General features: G+C 49.4%; 1 protein-coding gene across 4 annotated transcripts in view; it reads left to right on the top strand.

Moving 5' to 3' along the window:
* LOC307222031 (solute carrier family 2, facilitated glucose transporter member 5-like) overlaps positions 1 to 18,787 on the top strand; it is a 31,542-nt gene extending 12,755 nt beyond the window's left edge. For 3 of the 4 annotated variants that reach the window (XM_079987045.1, XM_079987042.1, XM_079987043.1), the window contains 8 exons: positions 265 to 417; positions 1,025 to 1,150; positions 4,210 to 4,397; positions 4,665 to 4,775; positions 6,409 to 6,510; positions 8,695 to 8,770; positions 16,590 to 16,717; positions 17,928 to 18,787. In XM_079987045.1, the coding sequence (XP_079843171.1) occupies positions 265 to 417; positions 1,025 to 1,150; positions 4,210 to 4,397; positions 4,665 to 4,775; positions 6,409 to 6,510; positions 8,695 to 8,770; positions 16,590 to 16,717; positions 17,928 to 18,101 (1,058 nt within the window). In that variant the 3' untranslated portion in view covers positions 18,102 to 18,787. The remainder of the gene's footprint in view (positions 1 to 264; positions 418 to 1,024; positions 1,151 to 4,209; positions 4,398 to 4,664; positions 4,776 to 6,408; positions 6,511 to 8,694; positions 8,771 to 16,589; positions 16,718 to 17,927) is intronic. The other variant, XM_079987044.1, reaches the window with a different exon arrangement.
* Positions 18,788 to 20,957: the final 2,170 nt, after the last annotated feature.

Genomic DNA, 20,957 nt, shown 5'->3' with positions numbered 1-20,957 from the left:
TAGGTGAATGAACCATATTTCTTGAAGCACGACCGTCTTCGCCACGTCTTCTGTTCTCCAAAGGGACACAGACCCTGGATGTGTGCCTGGGACCCGATGGACTCTTGCCACCGCTTGGCAGAGGGAGGGGCAGGCACCCAGCTTTTGTAACAGTCTGCTCTGAGTAGTACTTTGCTTTGCCTGCCAACCCAGGAATATGTTCAGATGCTTCTGCGCGTAGCCTATGCACATTCAATTGTCTTTTTTTTTTTACCTTCTCAACAGGGATCTCCTTCAGCGTGGTTCCCATGTACCTCACAGAGATTGCCCCCGAAAACCTGCGAGGAGCCATAGCCATCACTGGCCATTTCTTTATCATATTTGGTAGCCTGATGGCTCGCATATTTGGGCTTGACAAACTCCTAGGGACCCAAGAAGGTAAGTCTGAGAGATGCCCCTTTTGGCCTCTTGACACCTGGGCAGCCTGGGCATTCTTTTGCGGTGGTTAATACTTAAGTTCCAGAATCCAGGTCACATGCTCACCCTATTCATACACAAATACGCCCTTAAGACAGGATTTGTAAGCAAAAGACAACGGGAAGGCTTTCCCCATTTGCCTCCCTGACTGCAGAGGAATATTTAAGGTCATTGGGGGAGTCAAAATGGCTTCAGGATTGCTCTCTTGTACTATTTCAGACACATGGTTCATATATTTAGATATGTGTGCATTTATGAATATTTATTCTATATTTGAGACCTTAAAATTCTTATAACAATGGTCTTCAGGTTTATGCCTTGCTCCTATAATGCTTGGTTTATATTGTCTGGTTATTCCTATCCAGTCATTGTTTGCTTTTTCTTTGTTATTGTTTATAACGAAAACACCATAAAAATGATTTTTTTAAAAAAGAAATTCACACTGAGGTGGCGGAGCAGGGCGGGGGGACAACACACACCTTGGCGGGGGCCAGATACTGTCTCTGGTCTATGGATTAGCCACCTAGTTGTGCTATCACATTTAATGTCTCTTACCATCTGTGTGCAGGTTGGCCGTTCCTGCTGAGCCTCACTGGGGTTCCGGCATTATTTCAGCTCATCTTCCTGCCCTTCTTCCCCGAAAGTCCTCGGTACCTCCTGATTCAGAGGCATGACGAAAAAGCAGCCAGAGAAGGTAGAAACTGAATGGAAAAACATGTGGATGTGATTATTATCATCAGTCTTTGTTCCCCAAACCTTTAAGTCCAGGGTTGTACGCCGCTAATTAGAGTAGACCCACCAAAGTGAGTGAGCACCAAAAGCGCTGCTGTTTTCACTTTCTGTGCAAGGCAGCCTAATAAGAGCCTGCTGGATCAGGCCAATGACCCATCTAGTTCACCATCCTGTTCTCACAGTGGCCAATGAGAAGGAACAAGCAGAAGATATAGAAGCATGATGAGTCGCACCAACAGGGTAAAGAACAGCTTTATCCATGGGCTGTTAGGCTGCTGAATGAAAAGATAACAACAGGGCAACTGACTTTCGGGTTTTGTGTGTGTGTATCAGTGGCGCTGTGGGTTAAAGCCTCAGCGCCTAGGGCTTGCCAATCGAAAGGTCGGCGGTTCGAATCCCTGCGGCGGGGTGCGCTCCCGCTGCTCGGTCCCAGCGCCTGCCAACCTAGCAGTTCGAAAGCACCTCCGGGTGCAAGTAGATAAATAGGGACCGCTTACCAGCGGGAAGGTAAACGGCGTTTCCGTGTGCGGCTCTAGCTCGCCAGAGCAGCGATGTCACGCTGGCCACGTGACCCGGAAGTGTCTCCGGACAGCGCTGGCCCCCGGCCTCTTGAGTGAGATGGGCGCACAACCCCAGAGTCTGTCAAGACTGGCCCGTACGGGCAGGGGTACCTTTACCTTTACCTTTTATCAGTAAACGAGGGGTATTAAGACCAAGAGAGCTGAGTGGGGGGGGGGGGTGTGCTCATGTAATCTCACTGTATACAAGTTGTACAAGTGACAATAAAGTATTTCAATTTCATTTTTTTTTAAAAAAAATATTAAAACAATTCAACATTAATACACACATATTGCGAATATACAAGCATACAAACATACATTTCATACAATCGTTAATAATGTTCAAACGTACCTACACTCAATCCCACAGATAATTCCTTTTCCCATCACCATCCACCACCCCTCACCCCACCTTTGTGTTAGACTTCCAATCTACTCAATTGCAATTTCTTTCCACTTCTATTACTTTCTTTCACACACCTTTAGCCTAATTTCATGCTCCTTTTTCTATTGTACATTGTTATCCATCTTATTTTTTTATTGTATTTTTTATTGTATTTATTGTATTGTATTATTTTTTAATTTTTCTATTGTACATTGTTATCCATCTTTTTTGGGGACGCGGGTGGCGCTGTGGGTAAAACCTCAGTGCCTAGGACTTGCTGATCGTAAGGTCGGCGGTTCAAATCCCTGCGGTGGGGTGAGCTCCCGTCATTCGGTCCCAGCTCCTGCCCACCTAGCAGTTCGAAAGCACCCCTAAGTGCAAGTAGATAAATAGGTACCGCTTTATAGCGGGAAGGTAAACGGCGTTTCCATGTGCGGCACTGGTGCTGGCTTGCCAGCTGCAGCGTCGTCACGCTGGCCATGTGACCCGGAAGGGTCTTCGGACAGCACCGGCTCCCAGCCTCTTGAGTGAGATGAGCGCGCAACCCTGGAGTCGGTCACGACTGGCCCGTACGGGCAGGGGTACCTTTTTTAATCCATCTTATTTAGTATTTCAGTATTTAAAACAGAACTTGTTTATTCTAATAGGAGTTCTGATTTTTCAATATGGTCTCAAAAGAGAAGATAGACAGGGACTGGAAGGTGTTTAAAGGATACTTGCAAAACCATTTCAATTTCAATTCAGGACCTGAGCACGAGCCCTCTCCCCTTCTGTGGTTTCCAGCAACTGAGATTCAGAAGCATTCCTGCCTCCAACCATGGAGGCAGAACACAACCATCAAAACTAGCAGCGGTTGATACTATAGCCTTCCTCTCCATGATTTTGCCCAATCCTCTTTTAAAGCCATTCAAGTTGGTGGCTGTCGCTGCCTCCTGCAGGAGAGAGTTTGGTAGTGCACTGAAGTCATTTCTTTTGTCTGTTCTGAATCTTTCAACATTCAGCTTCTTAGGATGTCGGTGAATTCGAGAGAGAGAGAGGAGGAGAAGCTTCCCTCCATCCACTTTCTCCATGCCACACATAGTTGTAGCACAAGAAAATTTGCAGGGTGCCTTCCGAACTCCTGCTACTTTGCAAGAGGGATTCCTGTGCATCCTTGAACAGTTTTGCACATTGAAAGTGATTTTAAAATGCTATTTTGCCCTAGGACAACAAATCTTCTTCATCTTTTTTTAAAAAAATGACTTTTGGTAGTTTGGAAAGTGATGGAGGAAAGTATGGAATGAATGAACGGTTAAAGGGAAAATGTAAAAACAACCCAAAAGCAAACCAGAGAATGCTCCTTGTCATATACTAAAGGTAAAGGGACCCCTGACCCTTAGGTCCAGTCGTGACCGACTCTGGGGTTGCAGTGCTCATCTCGCTTTATTGGCTGAGGGAGCCGGCGTACAGCTTCCGGGTCATGTGGCCAGCATGACTAAGCCGCTTCTGGTGAACCAGAGCAGCACACGGAAACGCCGTTTCCCTTCCCTTCTACTTGCACTTTGACGTGCTTTTGAACTGCTAGGTTGGCAGGAGCAGGGACCAAGCAACGGGAGCTCACCCCGTTGAGGGGATTCAAACCACCAGCCTTCTGATTGGCAAGTCCTAGGCTCTGTGGTTTAACCCACAGCACCACCCGCGTCCCCTTATCATATAACCACCCCGTAAAGATATCTGAAAGAATGTTAAATATAGACTGATTGTATGCTGTAGTCTAATCTCTGCATAAACTGGCTATGTTCTCCTTTGGCTCAGTGTTGAACTCAGCAGGGGGGGAGGAAGAAGATGGGGACAAAGCTAGAAATCATTGGCTTTACCTACCATTGGCTCTAGCACTCCCAGCCGTTCGCTCTGGCGCCCCCTACTGTTGGCCTCCCTGACCTCTGCCAAATCAGTTCCAGCGGGCACCAGCCCCCAGTGCCAGAAGAGGCGGTGTGTACAGACTGGGGATGGGGGGCCCTAAGAACCCTCCAAATGCTGCTGAGCTGACATGGGTGGTCTGTGGCACTAGTAAGCCAGTCGTCTCCTTCCACACAGCCTTGGTGAAGCTAAGGGGCTGCGACAACGTGGAGGATGAAATTGAAGAGCTCCACGAGGAGGACCTTTCTGAGGAATTGGAAAAGGATATGGACATCTTTTCGATGTATCACTTCGATGACATATGGAACCACCTCGTCTCTGCTGTCGTCTTGATGGGCGGGCAGCAGCTCACTGGCATTAACGCGGTAGGGCAATCTCCCCAAGGAGAACGGGCCTTTTTGGTGATGGCTCCTGCGTGTGGGATGCTTCCCCCAGGGAAGCATGCCTGGCGCCATCGCTGGCTGCTTTGAGGTGGGTGGGATATTGAGCAGTGAAAAATCCCCCTCCTCACTGGCTCTCTGTGGAGAACCGAAATTAAGACTGAAAAAACGACAGAAACTGAAATGGACAGATTTGTCTGTATCCTGATAGGGGGTCATCATTCAGCTAAGAATGTCTGTTTCTCTTTTCAGGCCAGCTATTATATGGAGATACTCTACATGTCTATGGGGTTAGAAAAGAAAATTGTCGGGTATATCAGCATAACAATATACATTGTGCTTATGTTCATAACTCTCCTGGTGGTAAGATTCTCTCCCATTTCTACATCAACGCCAACATGGTGAGCTCCAGATGTTGTGGACTACAACTCCATAATCCCTAAGCATTGGTCACACAGGCTGGGGCTGATGGGAATTGTAGTCCAAAATGTCTAGAAGGCACCATGTTGGTCTCCCCTGATATGAATGTTTAGCTCCTCCTTGTAATGCTTCTACCCTTGGCCTACTCCAAAGGCCAGCACTTTTATAGTGTGCATCTGTGTTAAGCTGGCTGAGTTGTTCCAGTTTCCTACAGACAAACCACAAGTCCAGGTTCGGATGGCATGCAAAGACAAACCATGGCTTAGCTCACAGCAGGAGGATAAGAGAAGGGGCAAAATGGCTGCCATCACCTCTCCAGAGATCTGGGTGGAATATAAAAAACACTGTGGAAATGCTTTTGTAAAAAAGTTTTGAAAAATATATTGGATTTGCCATAGCTCACCATCGCCATCTAGTGTCACATTTGTATAATGCACTTTACAACACAGTTTAAACGTTTTATTTGCAGCTGTATAGCTGAGTGCCTGGTTTGGCTTAGGGTTAAGTAAAAACAGAACTTCCATCTCTGGGCCCATCTGGGTGGATTTCAGATGGGCTCAATCCCCAGTTGCATCTCCAGGTTGGGATGGGAATGTACTCTGCCAGAAACTCTGGAGAGCTGCTGCCAGCCAGTGTAGACAATACTGAGTTCGATTGGCTAATGGGCTTCACTCAATATAATATAGTTTCTTATATTCCTATGTCTGTAGGGCTATAGTTCAGGCAGAAGGTCCTAGGTTCAATCCCCAGTATCTCAAGGCTGGGGAAGACACCCTGGCTGAAACCCTGCAAAACTACTGCCAGTCAGTGCAGACATTGCTGAGCTAGAGGGATGCAGTGGTCTGACTTAGCACAAGGGAGCTTCTTAGGTTCCTAATCACAATATAGCCAATTCACACCGAGCGGCGAGAGCTGATTGGGTTTAGCGCAACAAACCCTCTTCCCAAAAATGCTGGAAGCAACAAGGAAATGCACTGGAATTATCTAATCTCCCTGTAAGCTAATGAATATGGTCACCCATTAAGTAGCTGACATCTCCTTGCAAATAATGGGAATGTACTGTGCCAGAAACTCTGGAGAGCTGCTGCTAGCCAGTGTAGACAATAGTGAGTTCGATTGGCTAATGGGCTTCACTCAATATAAGATAGTTTCTTATATTCCTATGTCTGTAGGGCTATAGTTCAATGGTAGGGCATCTGCTTTGCAGGCAAAAGGTCCTAGGTTCAATTCCCAACATCTCTACAATGCCATTATGAGCAGTGGACTCGTAATCTGGTGAACCGGGTTTGCTTCCCCGCTCCTCCACCTGCAGCTGCTGGGTGACCTAGGGCTAGTCACACTTCTTTGAAGTCTCTCAGCCCCACTCACCTCACAGAGTGTTTGTTGTGGGGGAGGAAGTGAAAGGAGAATGTTAGCCACTTTGAGACTCCTTTGGGTAGTGATAAAGCAGGATATCAAATCCAAACTCAAAAAAATAAAAATAAAAAATCAGAATGTATGCTCAATAGACAGGCCATCTTGAAGCACCCTTCCTCTCTCTTTCTAACTTCCTTTTTTTTTTTTTTGTATCTGTTAGATCCGTTTTGCTGACTCTTCAGGGCACAGAAATCTGCTACTCAGTGGCTTGGGGATCTGTAGCATCACCTGTGTCCTCTTAGCCATGGCGATTGAATTACAGGTCTGTATTGCGAGTCCACCAACTCTTGATGTCTGACGCTAAGCACCCACCAATGCAGCGCCCTCAGTTCTTTGGATAATGATAAATAATAATTTACCTGTTGCATTTGTTAGTGTTTTTTGTTTGCAGAAAGTAAAGTCCCAATGGGACTTGCAATGCAAGACAAGAATGAAAACCAAAACTGAAATAAAATAAAAGCTAAAAGCATTCTTATGCATGAAACAAAGGAGGCCACAATATCCCAAACTGCCTGACCGTGGCTGAAAAGAAACATTTTTGCCTGGTGCCCCCAAGTAGTTAGTGATGGTGAACCTCCCTGGGAAGAGAGCATTTCATAAGCAGGTGCCACCACTGAAAAGACCATTCTCCTGTTGCCACTCTGTGGAGATGGCACATGGAGGAGAGCATCAAATGATGAATGATGCTGATTTTGTGTAGTGGATGCTGCTTTAATGGAAATTATGGGTTGCAGTCAACTGAATCCTACTCAGAGGGAACCCATTATAATTATGTGGTGTGGTGGGGGAGCTGGTGTGGTGCAGTGATTAGATCAGGGGTCAGCAAGCTTTTTCAGCAGGGAGCCGGTCCACTGCCCCTCAGACCTTGTGGGGGGCTGGACTATATTTTTTGGGGGGGGATGAATGAATTCCTATGCCCCACAAATAACCCAGAGATGCATTTTAAATACAGTGGTACCTCAGCTTACAGACGCTTCAGGTTACAGACTCCGCTAACCCAGAAATAGTATATCAGGTTAAGAACTTTGCTTCAGGATCAGAACAGAAATCGCTTGGCGGTGGAGGCGTGGAGGCAGCGGGAGGCCCCATTAGCTAAAGTGGTACCTCAGGTTAAGAACAGTTTCAGGTTAAGAACAGACCTGCAGAACAAATTAAGTTCGTAACCTGAGGTACCATTGTAAAAGCACACATTCTACTCATGTAAAAACACCCCACAAATAACCCAGAGATGCATTTTAAATAAAAGCACACATTCTACTCATGTAAAAACACGCCGATTCCTGGACCGTCCGCGGGCTGGATTTAGAAGGTGATTGGGCTGGATCTGGCCCCTGGGCCTTAGTTTGCCTACCCATGGATTAGATTGTCGGATTGGGGTGTGGGGAGAACAGGGTTCGAATCCCCACTTGGGTCACCAAACTCACTGGGTGTGACCTTGAGGCCAGCCCCTGCCTCTCCGCCTAACCTACCTCACAGGGTTATTGTGGGAGAGGGAGAATCATGTGTGTGCCACCTGGACTTCCTCACAGGAAAAGGTGGGATAGAAATGCAATAGATAATTAAATAATAAACATTAACTTCAGTGCTTCATACCAGCCAAGAGTGAGTCTGCTCTGAGTTGGACTGGCATTGGATAAAACCCTATAATTTTATTTATTTGTTCATTTATTTCTACAGTTATGGAACATGAACATTTACACATTGACAGAATCGTAGCTCTATGGGGGGTAGCTCAGGAATTTCTGGCACCAAACTGCAGTTCCAGGAATTGCTTGCAGGAGGTGATGACAATTGAACCAGTATAAAACTGAGGAATTTTGCAGGGTAGAGCAGATAGGCTGTTAATTAAACCATGTTGTTGTTTTGTTTTTTCTTCCTCCCTTCCTCTCAAAGGAGCCCAGGATAAAACATGCAACAATGGGGTTTTTTTTACAAAAAAACCCAACGCAACTCAAAGCAGTTTTAAAACACTCTAAAACCAGTTAAAAACCTTTTTATGTATTAAAAGAACAGTTAAAAACACTCTTAGCTGGTGATCATAGGGTTGCCAGGAGCAGTGTCTTTCAGCTATCAAATGCCTAGGTTAAACAAGAGTGTTATTAAATTCCTGAAAGTAAGTAATGAAGGGAGAGGGTGAGAGACACACCACACCAGGGAGGACATTCCACAGGCAAGGAGCCACCACTGAAAAGGCCCTGTTATGTGTCAATGCCAGCTGGGCAGTCCCCAGTGGCACCACCTGCTGATCGTAGGATCTGAGATGGTTGATACTGGGGAGAAGAAAGCACCACTGAGTTCAATGGAGCTTATGCCCAGGCATAGGAACACAGTCACGGTCCTATTAAATAGGGTTTTCTGATGATAATGATTGCAGTAGTGGAGTATCTATGTCATTTGCAACCACAGCACTGTCTCTGCCTGAACTGTGAGTCCTTTTCTCCAACAGAAGACCATCTGGTGGATGTCATATGTCAGCTCATCTTTCGTTACTCTCTTCCTCATTGGACAGTCCATTGGGCCAGGTAAGCTCTCTGATGAAGATGATTTATGAGACTTGTCCATCTCTTGTTACACTGAGCTCTCCACTACAGTGGTACCTTGGTTTACAAACTTAATCCGTTCCGGAAGTCCGTTCTTAAATCAAAGCATTCTTAAAATAAGGCGTTCTTTCCCATAGCAGCGGGGGACTCAATTTACACTCAACAGGAAGCGGAACATGTTCTGCTTCCAAGGCAAAGTTCACAAACCAAAACACCTACTTCTGGGTTTGCAGCATTCTTAATCCAAGTTGTTCATAAACTAAGCTGTTCTTGAACCAAGGTACCACTCTACTGACATAGTTGGACAAAGACACACTCAGTCCGTAAAAATATATGCAATGCCACACAGACACACCCCAAACAGCTGTGTAAGTGTGCTGCCAAACATCATCATAAGTCTGAAGGGGAAGCTAAGGGTAATATCCAACATTCGTGCTGCTCAGAGTAGATCCATTGAAGCTAGCGGACGTGGCTAACTTCAGTTCGCTAATTTCAGTAGGTCTTTTCTGTGTAGAATTTCACTGGCTACAACCCTAAGTCTTTACCTGGGCCACATTCCCAACCATACATTTAAAGCAGAATCATAGCATGTCAAGCAGTCATGGCTTCCCCCAAGGAATTCTGGGAGCTGTAGTTTGTTATGGGTGCCGAGAGTTATTGGGAGAATCCTCTACTCCAGGCATAGGCAAACGCGACCCTCCAGATGTTTTGGGACTACAACTCCCATGATCCCTAGCTAACAGGACCAGTGGTCAGGGATGATGGGAATTGTAGTCCCAAAACATCTGGAGGGCCGAGTTTGCCTATGCCTGCTCTACTCCCCTCACAGAGTTCTTTGAGAAGAGTTGGTTGTTAAACCGGTCTAAGAGTTTCAGTTCTTGGGGGGGGGGGGCGGAATAGGGGCCTCCTAGCCACTCTCTGCACCTCTAACAAATGGCAGCTCCCATAATTCTCTGGAGAAAGCCACAACCATTCAAAGTGGCATCGTAGTTGTCAGAGCTGCCTCCAGGTCCCAGCTCACAGAGGACCAACGCTAGGCTGTAGTTATGTACAAAAGTCTTTATTGAGATTCAGTCTCCATTTCAAAGCCGCAGCGTGCAGCTCTACGTCCCGAGCTTAGACCGGCGAAGTCCTGTCTGAGTCTCCTCCCCCTCCACACCAGTTTAAGACTCTCGCTTTGCTCCACCTCTTCCTAAATTCCTTTCTCCTCTGGGCCCTCCTGCCCGCTAGGGTCTCATCCTTCCTCGACTCCTCTGACGCTGACCCTGACGATTCTTGCCCCTCCTTCCGGCGGGCTTTAGGACCTGGTTCCCTATCCGGGCTACCTTCTGTGCCGCTCGCCTGTACCTTTGAACTTGGCGCGCGCGCCCAGCCTGCAACTTTCCTCTTAACCGTTAACTCGCTCTCCGATGGAGGCGTGGTCCACCCTGACTCATCTTCTCTCACTGGTGGTGCATATGTGGGCTCTGACACCTGGGACTCCTCCCCCCCACTACGCTCTGGTGGGGAAGCTGGTCCTGATTTGCAACTGGTGCTCTGGGAGTCCCCGCTGGCCCCTTGCTTCTGGGGTGTCCCCCTTGGGTTGCCCCTTGCCCTGCCCATCGGCGCCCCCTTCTGTGAATCTTCCGATTCGCTGGAGAGGCTCATGGAATCTATCGGGCTGCTGTCATATTCTCCTACGCTGCCCTCGGATTGCTCCCCCTCGCTTTCCATCTCCTCTCCTCCCTGCGCTCCCGCTGAGTCCCTGACATCCATCCCCCCCTCGAAGCCCCCCCTTCCCCCCTCCCCCTCTTCTGGCGTGGGTTCCGGGTGCTCCAATGCTGTGGGGGTGCATGCCGGATACCGGTCTTCCCCCCTGGCATGCTGCCAGTCCGTGACGGGTACATCGACGTCGCTCTCCTCCGCTTCCATCTCGTTGCCGGCGTGCTCGAAACCAGGATCCTCCCCCAACCCGTCCATGCCCCCTTGTTCCCCCATTTCCTCTGGGTAGTCTGCGTGCCAGGGCCCTCTGAGCAGTCTCCTGCGCCACTCCTCCTCGGGTTGAGTGTCCCACCAATAAGAGCGCTCCGCACCCAAGTCTGAGACCGACCCCTCCGGCGAGGTAGTCTCTGGAACCGTCTCCTCAACCGAGGAGAACCCCTGAAACGTACTGGCTGAGAGTGTGGGGGTGAAAAGATATTCGTCAAAATAATCCTCCGGCATGGGCCTGTGTGGGAAGAGTGCGTGGAACTCGTCTTTGAGGTAGTGCTCCTCCACCGCATAGTACGGCACCCAGCTGTTGGCGCTGGCCGGGGCACCTTCCCTTGCGATGAGATATTCGACTCCCTCTTCCCCCCATCTCGAGTCCAAAATCTCCATCACCTCGTTGAGTGGCCCCGCCCTCGGCGACCCCCCTGTCATGGGTGCATCTCTAAGCGGACTGGGAGCTGTTCCTGGCTCCTGAAACCTGTGAGGTGCCTTGTAGGGCGTTAGCACCGATCTATGAAAGACCGGGTGCATTCTGGAACCCTCCGGTAGTGTCAAACGGAAAGCCACTGGGTTGATCTGTGCCTCGACTAGGTAAGGGCCCAACTGCTTGTGTCCTAGCTTCTTCTTAGCTAAGGACCTGGCCGGCACTGCCTGGGCCGCTAACCAGACCCAGTCCCCTACCCGTATGTCCTCCCCCACTCTTCTGTGTTTGTCTGCTTGCATCTTGTATACGTGTTTTGCTAGGTCTAACTGTCTGCGGAGCTGTTCATGGACCTCCTGTAACTCCTCTGCCAATGCCTCTGCTCCCTGTGGCTCCCCCTCCCCCTCTTTCTCTAAGCCCGGGAAGGTCCTGGGATGTCGCCCGTGGTTGGCAAAAAACGGTGTCACCCCCGTGGACACGTGTTGTGTGTTGTTGTATGCAAACTCGGCCAGGGGCAGATAGTCCACCCAGGTCGAGGGCTGCTGGTTGGCGTAACATCTCAGGTACTGCTGCATGACGGCGTTGACCCTCTCCGCTTGTCCGTTGGTCTGCGGGTGTCTTGCCGACGCTAGGTTGACCTTGACGTTCAGGATCCCCATCAGCTTCCGCCAGAAACTCAAGATGAACTGGCGCCCCCTGTCAGACAGGATAGACCGTGGCAGGCCGTGTACCTTGAACACGTGGTCTATGAACAGCTTGGCTGTCTGTTCCGCTGTGGCCACCTTCGCGCAAGGAATGAAGTGCGCCATCTTGGTGAACATGTCGACTACCACAAGTACTGCTGTTTTGCCCCTCGAGCTGGGCAGGTCAGTGACAAAGTCCAAGGCTACCCTCTCCCACGGTTCGGACGGGGTCTGTAGCGGTTCTAACAGTCCCGCCGGCGGTCTGTGTACTGGCTTGGCCCTTTGGCAGGTGTCGCACCTCGTGACGTATTCCGCGACTTCTCCCCGCATCTTGGGCCACCAAAAGTCTCTGGCTACTAATTCCACCGTCTTTTCCCTGCCGAAATGTCCGGCGCTGGGTGCGTCGTGTAGCTGTTGCAGTACTGTCGCGCGGAGTTCATCTCCCGGTACGTAGATGGCCCCCTTGCGGAGGAGCAGTCCGTCGCGTATCTGGAACTCGCCGTCCTTTGCCGTGCCGCTGCGCACCTCCTCCATCTTGGAGCGCGCGAAGGAATCTGTTCGCAGCTCGCGCCGTATCGCTTCCAGGTCTATTGTGGCAGAAGCGCATGCCCACGCCTTGGGTGCGAAAATGTGTTTGGCCGCTACCGGTGCTGCTTCCTCCAGATACTGCGGCTTCCTGGATAGCGCATCAGCCATGACGTTGTTGTCTCCGGGGATATATTCTATCCTGAAGTCGAAATCCGCAAAGAACTCCGCCCAGCGGATGTGTCTCTGGTTCAGGAACCGCGCCGTGCGCCAGTACTCCAGGTTCTTATGGTCCGTGCGAACTTGCACCGTGTGTTTGGCTCCGATGAGGAAGTGCCGCCACGCCTTGAATGCTGCATGAATGGCCAGCAACTCTCTGTCCCAGATGGTGTAGTTCTGCTCCGACTTGCTGAGCTTCCTGGAGTAGAAAGCACACGGCCTCCAATCCCCTTGCGGGTCTCGCTGCAACAGGACTGCCCCCACGGCTCTGTCGGAGGCATCCGTCTCCACCCTCATGGGCTTGCTGGGGTTCACATGCAGCAGTTGTTCCTCGGAAGCGAAAAGACGCTTGAGTTTCTGAAAGGACTGCTCCGCCTGGTCCGTCCAGATGAACTTCTTCTTCTTGGAGCTGAGGGTGTCCGTGATGGCCGCCGTCTGCATAGCGAAACCCTTGATGAACTTGCGATAAAAGTTAGCAAAGCCGACAAACCTCTGGACCTCCTTCCGATTGCGCGGGCTCTTCCAGTCCAGTACTGATCGTACCTTGGCGCTGTCCATGGCGATTCCCTTGTCGGACAGCTTGTAGCCCAGGAAATCCACCTCCGTCATGTCGAACTGGCATTTCTCCAGTTTGGCGTAAAGCCTGTGCTCCCGTAGTCTTTGCAGGACTTCCTTGACATCTCTCTCGTGAGCCTCCTGCGATTCCGAGAAGATCAGAATGTCGTCCAGGAAGCAGACGCACTTCTTGTATAGGAGCCCCGCTAACACGTGATGCATGAAGGCTTGGAAGCAGTGGGAGCCATTTTGTAAACCGAAAGGCATAACCCTATACTCATAGGTGCCCAAGGGCGTGAACATGGCCGTCTTCCACTCGTCGCCCTCCCGCATGCGTATAAGATTGTACGCCCCTCGTAGATCCAGCTTGGTGAAGATGCGTCCCTTTCTCACCGTCGCGAGCAAGTCGTCGATCTTGGGCATCGGGAAAGCCGTGGGCTTGGTTTTCGAATTTAAAATTCTGAAATCAACTACAAGCCTCTTCTGGGGCGTGTCTTTTTTCTTCACAAAGAAAACAGGACTGCCCCCCACTGCTTTGGATTCTCGGATGAATCCCCGCTTCAAATTGTGATCTATGAACTCCCTGAGCTCTTGCAGTTCGTCTTCAGACATGGAGTACAGTTTTCCGGTCGGCAGCGTTGCCCCCGGCAGGAGGTCAATCTTGCAGTCGTAGGGTCTGTGGGGAGGCAGCTTGTCCGCTTCCTTCTCGCAGAAGACCTCCAAAAACGCCTTGTACTTGTCGGGTACAGCTTGCAGCATGCCCAGTTGTAGCTGTGGGTCATCCTCTTGCCCCTCGTCCTCCTGGTTAGTCATGATGCAATGTTCTGCGCAGTAGGAGGAGCAGAAGGTCAATTTACGCTGGTACCATGCCAATGCCGGGCTGTGCCTGTCCAACCAGCTCATGCCCAACACTATGGGCGTGTCTGACAGTTGGGTGACGTTGAAGCTGATGACTTCGCGGTGATTTCCAATGCGCATCACCATTGGCGGCGTTTGCTGTACCACCTGTCCCCCCAGCAATTCTCTTCCATCGACTGTCACTACTTTCAGGGGCATCGTGGCAGGCAGGAGCGCTATGCTATGTTGCTTGATGAAATCCACCCCCATAAAGTCTGCATTGCTACCAGAGTCAATGGTAATAGGCACTTCCATGGTGAGCCCATTGGGAAGCTGGAGTGTTGCGGTGAGCTGCACCACTGGTTTGGGCGGGAGGGGGTCTGTGGGCTGTAAGATTCCTGGGGACTGCTTCACTGATTCGTCTGGCTGGGCCCCAGCGGCTCTGCTTCCAGCCAGACTTCGTCGTTTCCCTGCTGCGGTTCCCTCTGCTGAGCTGCTTCTGTTACTTTTGCTGAGGCTGCATTGTGCTTGTGGAGCCTCTGGGGGCACTCTTTTGCCATATGCTGAGCACTTTCGCAGATGTAACACTTCCTGTTCCCTCTAGGAGGCTTCACCTTGGCTGCTCCTGGTGTGAGGGCTCTGGTCGCTGACTGAGCCTTGGCACCACCTATCTCCATCGGCTCCTCTCCCCCTCCCAGTGGAGGCGTGGATTGAGCGTGCGCTGAGTCTCTGGGGAAGAAAGGAGGTGCCCTTGCTGGCGTGCGTCCCCAACGCCCTTCATCTTTGCTCCAGGGACGTTCTTCCAGCCGCACACCAATCGTCAATGCCTTCTGCACCACTTCTTGAGTGCTCCGTGGCCTCTCCCCCCTTGCGATTTCGTCTTTCACAGCCCCGTTCAGCCCCTCCCAGAACAGGTCCCTGACGGCCGCTGAATCTTTTTCCCATCCCAGCGCGTTGACCAATGCAAAAAAGCGGGAATGATATTGCCTTACAGTGGCTCTGCCTTGTTTCAGACCGTGAATCTCTTTTCTAGCGACATCGACATCTATCTCCGATAAACAATCGTCCATCGCCTTAATGAAGGCTTTTGCGTTTTGGAGGGCTGGATCATTATCTCTCCACAGATTGCGCAACCACGCTTTAGCTTCTCCATGGAGATGCGTTAGTATAAAGCCTACTTTCTCCTGCTCATCTCTAAAGTCCTTCTCCAGCAACTTTAGCGCAAAAACTACGTCTGCTCTGAAGTTAGGATATTGCTGCAGACTCCCATCGAAATGCGACACCAGGCTCCCCCCTCTCTTCCCGAGCCCGATCCCTTCTGATTTGGCTGCCGGTGGCCCCTGTTTAGTCAACATTTCCAACCTGTTTTGCAGATCCTTGCAGACAGCATCTGATTCCTCTTCTCTCCTCCTTGCCGCTCGTATTTCTGCGTTAAGTTGTACCACGGCTTCTTGCAAAGCTGCCAGTCGTTCTTCTGTAGTCATCTTGTGCTGCTTTTGTGAGCTCGCGAAGCACCAATCTTCGCCCCTCGCTGCGTCCTCTCACGTTGCGAGGTTCTTTGAAATTTGAGACAGGACTTACTGTCAGAGCTGCCTCCAGGTCCCAGCTCACAGAGGACCAACGCTAGGCTGTAGTTATGTACAAAAGTCTTTATTGAGATTCAGTCTCCATTTCAAAGCCGCAGCGTGCAGCTCTACGTCCCGAGCTTAGACCGGCGAAGTCCTGTCTGAGTCTCCTCCCCCTCCACACCAGTTTAAGACTCTCGCTTTGCTCCACCTCTTCCTAAATTCCTTTCTCCTCTGGGCCCTCCTGCCCGCTAGGGTCTCATCCTTCCTCGACTCCTCTGACGCTGACCCTGACGATTCTTGCCCCTCCTTCCGGCGGGCTTTAGGACCTGGTTCCCTATCCGGGCTACCTTCTGTGCCGCTCGCCTGTACCTTTGAACTTGGCGCGCGCGCCCAGCCTGCAACTTTCCTCTTAACCGTTAACTCGCTCTCCGATGGAGGCGTGGTCCACCCTGACTCATCTTCTCTCGCTGGTGGTGCATATGTGGGCTCTGACACCTGGGACTCCTCCCCCCCACTACGCTCTGGTGGGGAAGCTGGTCCTGATTTGCAACTGGTGCTCTGGGAGCCCCCGCTGGCCCCTTGCTTCTGGGGTGTCCCCCTTGGGTTGCCCCTTGCCCTGCCCATCGGCGCCCCCTTCTGTGAATCTTCCGATTCGCTGGAGAGGCTCATGGAATCTATCGGGCTGCTGTCATATTCTCCTACGCTGCCCTCGGATTGCTCCCCCTCGCTTTCCATCTCCTCTCCTCCCTGCGCTCCCGCTGAGTCCCTGACAGTAGTGTTTTAAATATATGGCCAGGATGTCCAGGACTCCTTGAGGAAGCACAAGAGATGAGTAGCATAGATAAACTTCCCGGTTTAGGGAAGTTTTTAATGGCTGATGTTTTAATGTACTTTTAATATTTTGTTAGAAGCCTACCAGAGTGGCTGGGGAGGCCCAGCCAGATGGGCAGGGTATAAATAAAAAAATATTATAATATTATTATTAGCGAAAATCAAAATGGGTCCTTCTCTCTCTCCCGGCCCAGATCCAGTTCCAGTGGTGATTGTAGCAGAACTGTTCCTTCAGTCATCCCGGTCCACTGCCTTCATGGCTGGGGGCTGTGTTCACTGGTTCTGCAAATTCGTTATTGGAGTCGTGTTCCTTCAGATGGAGGTAAGTGGCTTTGGCTAATACATCCAAGGTTCTCTTAGAGGAGTCCCAGGTCACTGAACCTGAACTTCCACAGACTCCACCTGCCATAAGGGACCATTGGGAGCAGCAGTGGCAATGTTCTATGCTTATGATAACATTTTATTCTCCGGATAATTGTGCTGTTTTGAATGTGCATTTGATACTTGACTTCCTTTAGCAATGTTTTCTTTTGAAATGTTTAAGATAATGTTTTTGTGTGTGTTGACTTTGCTGCTTTAAATGTGCATTCTGTAGCTGGCCTCCTTTGCAGTTAAGATAAAGATTTCCAAAATTTCTCAAATTAAATAATTACATAACGACTATGTTTCATAGATTGGCTTCCCACCCACCCAGTGTTTTTATTCAAACCCTTTTCTGCTGCTTTATATAATAAATTCTTCTCTATTACAAAAAATAAAATAAAAATCCCTCTAGTACAATTATTTTATCGTTTTTTTGTCCACTGCTCGTATCTCAAATCCTGCCTGCGATTTCATTTGGCTATAATGCTTTTTCAAATAGTCCAAAAAAGGCCTCCACTCATCTATTAAAAAGTTCATCATTTCGATCTCTTGGTTTTGCTGTCAGCTTTGCCATTTCTGCATAGTCTGTTACTTTCAGAAGCCATTCCTCCTTCAGAGACTGGTTTTCTGAAGCACCTGCCCCCTCCATTAAACCTTGCTTTAGCTGTGTTGAACAAGGGTGTTAAGTTGTCTGTGAACATATCAGAGGACACAGCGATTCTTCAAACAGCTCTTGTTTATTCACAGGCCAGAACAGAACAGAACTGAAGGGTTCAGCCAGCCTGCTTATATAGAGCTCCACTAGAATTCAACAGTAACCATTTTCTGTAACTATCCAATCACTGAACGTCACTTTCAATCCCTTATTTGCATATGTGGACCTGAGTGAAAACTATCTACAGTATCCCCCTGCTGGCCCAGGGTGAGAACTTCAGTACATAAGAAAGGGTTCTTCAGAGAGCAGTTTGGCAAACTGCTCTGAGAAGTGCCTCCAATCTCTGCCCCGTTAAACAGCTTGCATGGGCTGCCTGCCACCTATGCTGCTTGCTTGCCTGCCTGCCATTTTGCTTGAGTTGGTGTGGCTGCTACTATCTTTTTCTCTTACACACATTCCATATCGTGCCCAAGTCCTATATCTCTCTATCTTTTTCTCTCTTTTTTCTCTCCAGATACACATTGAGCCTTACAGCTTTCTCCTCTTTTGGCCTCTCTGCGTAGCCATCTTAATTTATGCCTTCAAGCAGATCCCGGAAACCAGCGGCCAGAACTTCCTGGATATCAGGAGGACCGAGGCAATCCAAATGACCAGGACCCTCCTGCTCATGCAAATCTCAGAGGACTAGGAACTTGGGAGACAGTCCATGCAGTGATTTAGAGATATTCTCTTCGGTTGGCCCATTGGTGATTGCAGCAGTTTCCCTTCTGGTCTGACTGAACAGCCTGGACTTTATTCCTTCTTTTTCCTACAGTGGACTCCGACTGCCACCACCTCTCACTATTGGCTTATACACCTACCTGACGGGTCATAGGCTACTCATCCGTGTTTTAATCAGTCTTAATAAAAGCTGGATCAGCCACTCATGCAGAGACACAGCAGGGAACTTCATTTCTGGATGATGCGTCCAGCTGTCAAGCACCTGTAATCCACGTATGGGGGACCAGATGTCTCCAGATGTTGCTGAACTGTGACTCCCATCACCCCATGCTGGCTGGGGTTGATGGGAGTTGGACTCCCACATCAGGAGTCCCCCATCCCTCCCACAACATCACGAGTTCCCCATCCCTCCTCTAACAGATATAGAGTTATGCCCAATGGCCATCTTACTCAGAGTAGGCTCATTGAAACTAATGAACTTGGCTTCCTCAATATCTTTTTTTAAAGGAAAAAACTGTCTAACCTCAGGCTATTTTTCTATTGGTGCTTATTGCTCAGCCTTCATTATCATTATTACATTTTTGTTGATAATAACACATGTTGTATAAACTGAAGTATAATAATAATAAATCCACATGTGATGTATATCCCTGTTTCCAGGAAGTCTCTGTGTTTATTTTCATAGAATCATAGAATTGTAGAGTTGGAAGGGACCCTGAGAGTCATCTAGTCCAACCCCTGCAATGCAGGAATATGCAGCTGTCACAGACAGGGATCAAACTCGCAACCTTGGTGTTATCAGCACCACACTCTAATCAAGTGAGCTATCCAGGCTCTAACAACCACAAAATTACAATCCTGCCTGTTTCTCCAAGGAGCTGAAAGCAGCATCCATGGTTCTCTCCTCCATTTTGCCCTCACGACAACCCTGTGAAGTAGGTTAGGCTGGGAGATGGTCCCAAGGCCATCCCAATGAGCTCCTGGATACTCTTTGCTGCGAGAAGCCACAATTGATGCCTTTGCCTCGAAAGCCTGAGGTAAAAGTGTCCCAAAGGTTTCTTAAATTCAGTCATGAGGCCTGTGGAGGAGATGCCATGGAGGCGACAGGTGGATTCCAAAGAGATGGGGGTGGGGGCAGCAAAGATGGAGGTGGAGTTAGATGGCCCAGAAGAAGGCCTGTGTGAGGTGAGGGAGGCGGAACTGAATCTTGGGAGGCGTCAGGGAATCTTGGGAGCTTGCGGAAGTGATCAGGAATCAAAAGGGTCAGGAGCCGGATTCTGGGGAAGGTTCCGGTGGGTTGTCAGTGGGCTTGCCGATCAGAAGGTTGGCGGTTTGAATCCCTGCAACAGAGTGTTGCTCTGTCCCAGCTCCTGCCAACCTAGAAGTTCGAAAGCGCGCCAGTGCAAGTAGATAAATAGGCATCACTGTGGTGGGATGGTAAACGGCATTTCTGTGCGCTCTGGTTTCCGTCATGGTGTTATGTTGCGCCAGAAGCGGTTTAGTCATGCTGGCCACATGACCCGGAAAGCTGTTTGTAGACAAACGCCTGCTCCCTCGGCCTGAAAGCAAGATGAGCGCCGCAACCCCATAGTCACCTTTGGCTGGGCTTAACTGTCCAGGGGTCCTTTACCTTTTTACCTTTTTACCTTGCTAACAGCAACCTGCTAGATCAGGCCAATGGGCCCTCTAATTCAGCATCCTGTTCCCCAAAATTCCTGTGAGATAGCGGCAAGTAGGACCCGAGCGCAAGAGCACCCTTCTGTGGCTCCCAACAACTGGACTTCTGAAGCGTCACAGCCTCCAACTATGGAAGCACAGTACAACCATATTGGCTAGTAGCCATTGATAGCCTTGTCCTCCATGAATTTGTGTAGACCTCTAATAAAGCCAAGGGACGCGGTTGGCGCCGTGGGTTAAACCACAGAGCCTAGGACTTGCCGATCAGAAGGTCAGCGGTTCAAATCCCCATGACGGGGTGAGCTCCCGTTGCTCAGTCCCAGCTCTTGCCTACCTAGCAGTTTGAAAGCACGTCAAAGTGCAAGTAGATAAATAGGTACCGCTCTGGCGGGAAGGTAAACGGCATTTCCATGCGCTGCTCTGGTTCGCCAGAAGCGGCTTAGTAATGCTGGCCACATGATCTGGAAGCTGTATGCCGGCTCCCTCAGCCAATAAAGTGAGATGAGCGCCGCAACCCCAGAGTCGGCCACGACTGGACCTAATGCTCAGGGGTCCCTTTACCTTTACCTTATAAAGCCATCCAGTTTTGTGGCCATCACTGCCTTTAGTGGGAGGGAGTTCCACAGGTTAACTGCACACTGCATGAAGCAGTCCTTTCTTTTCTCTGTTCCGAATCTTCCAACACTCAGCTTTGTTGGGTGGACCTGGGTTCTAGTGTTATGTGAGGGGGAGGGGAAAAAAAACCCTTTCCTATATGCTTTCTCCATATCACAATGCGTAATTCTATACATCTCTTGTCAGGTCACCTCTTTTTTCTTCTCTAAAGTAACAAACCCACAAATGTAATGTTTCCTCCCATAGGCGCTACACGAATGCTGAACACTTGAAAGCCCCATACTAATTATTATATTACCCTTTAAAATCCTCTGGGATTTAATGTGAACTTGGGAAATTCTAGCAAAAGAAGAGTAGCTCCAGGCAGCACCGTTCCATCCCTACCGGGATGAACTTCTTATATCTTCAACCATCATGTAAAGTAGATCAATATATTTAATACTGTATTTTATTGTTGTGGGGCGAAGGTCATGTTGTTGTTGTTGTTGTTGTTGTTGTTGTTGTCGTTATATAAACATTTCAAGCTCCTGCT

This window comes from Podarcis cretensis (assembly GCF_951804945.1).
Source record: "Podarcis cretensis genome assembly, chromosome: 8".
In the NCBI taxonomy this organism is placed as follows: Eukaryota; Metazoa; Chordata; class Lepidosauria; order Squamata; family Lacertidae; genus Podarcis; species Podarcis cretensis.
The sequence above is the reverse complement of the archived record's forward strand: the minus strand, read 5'-3'. Positions and strand labels throughout refer to the sequence as shown.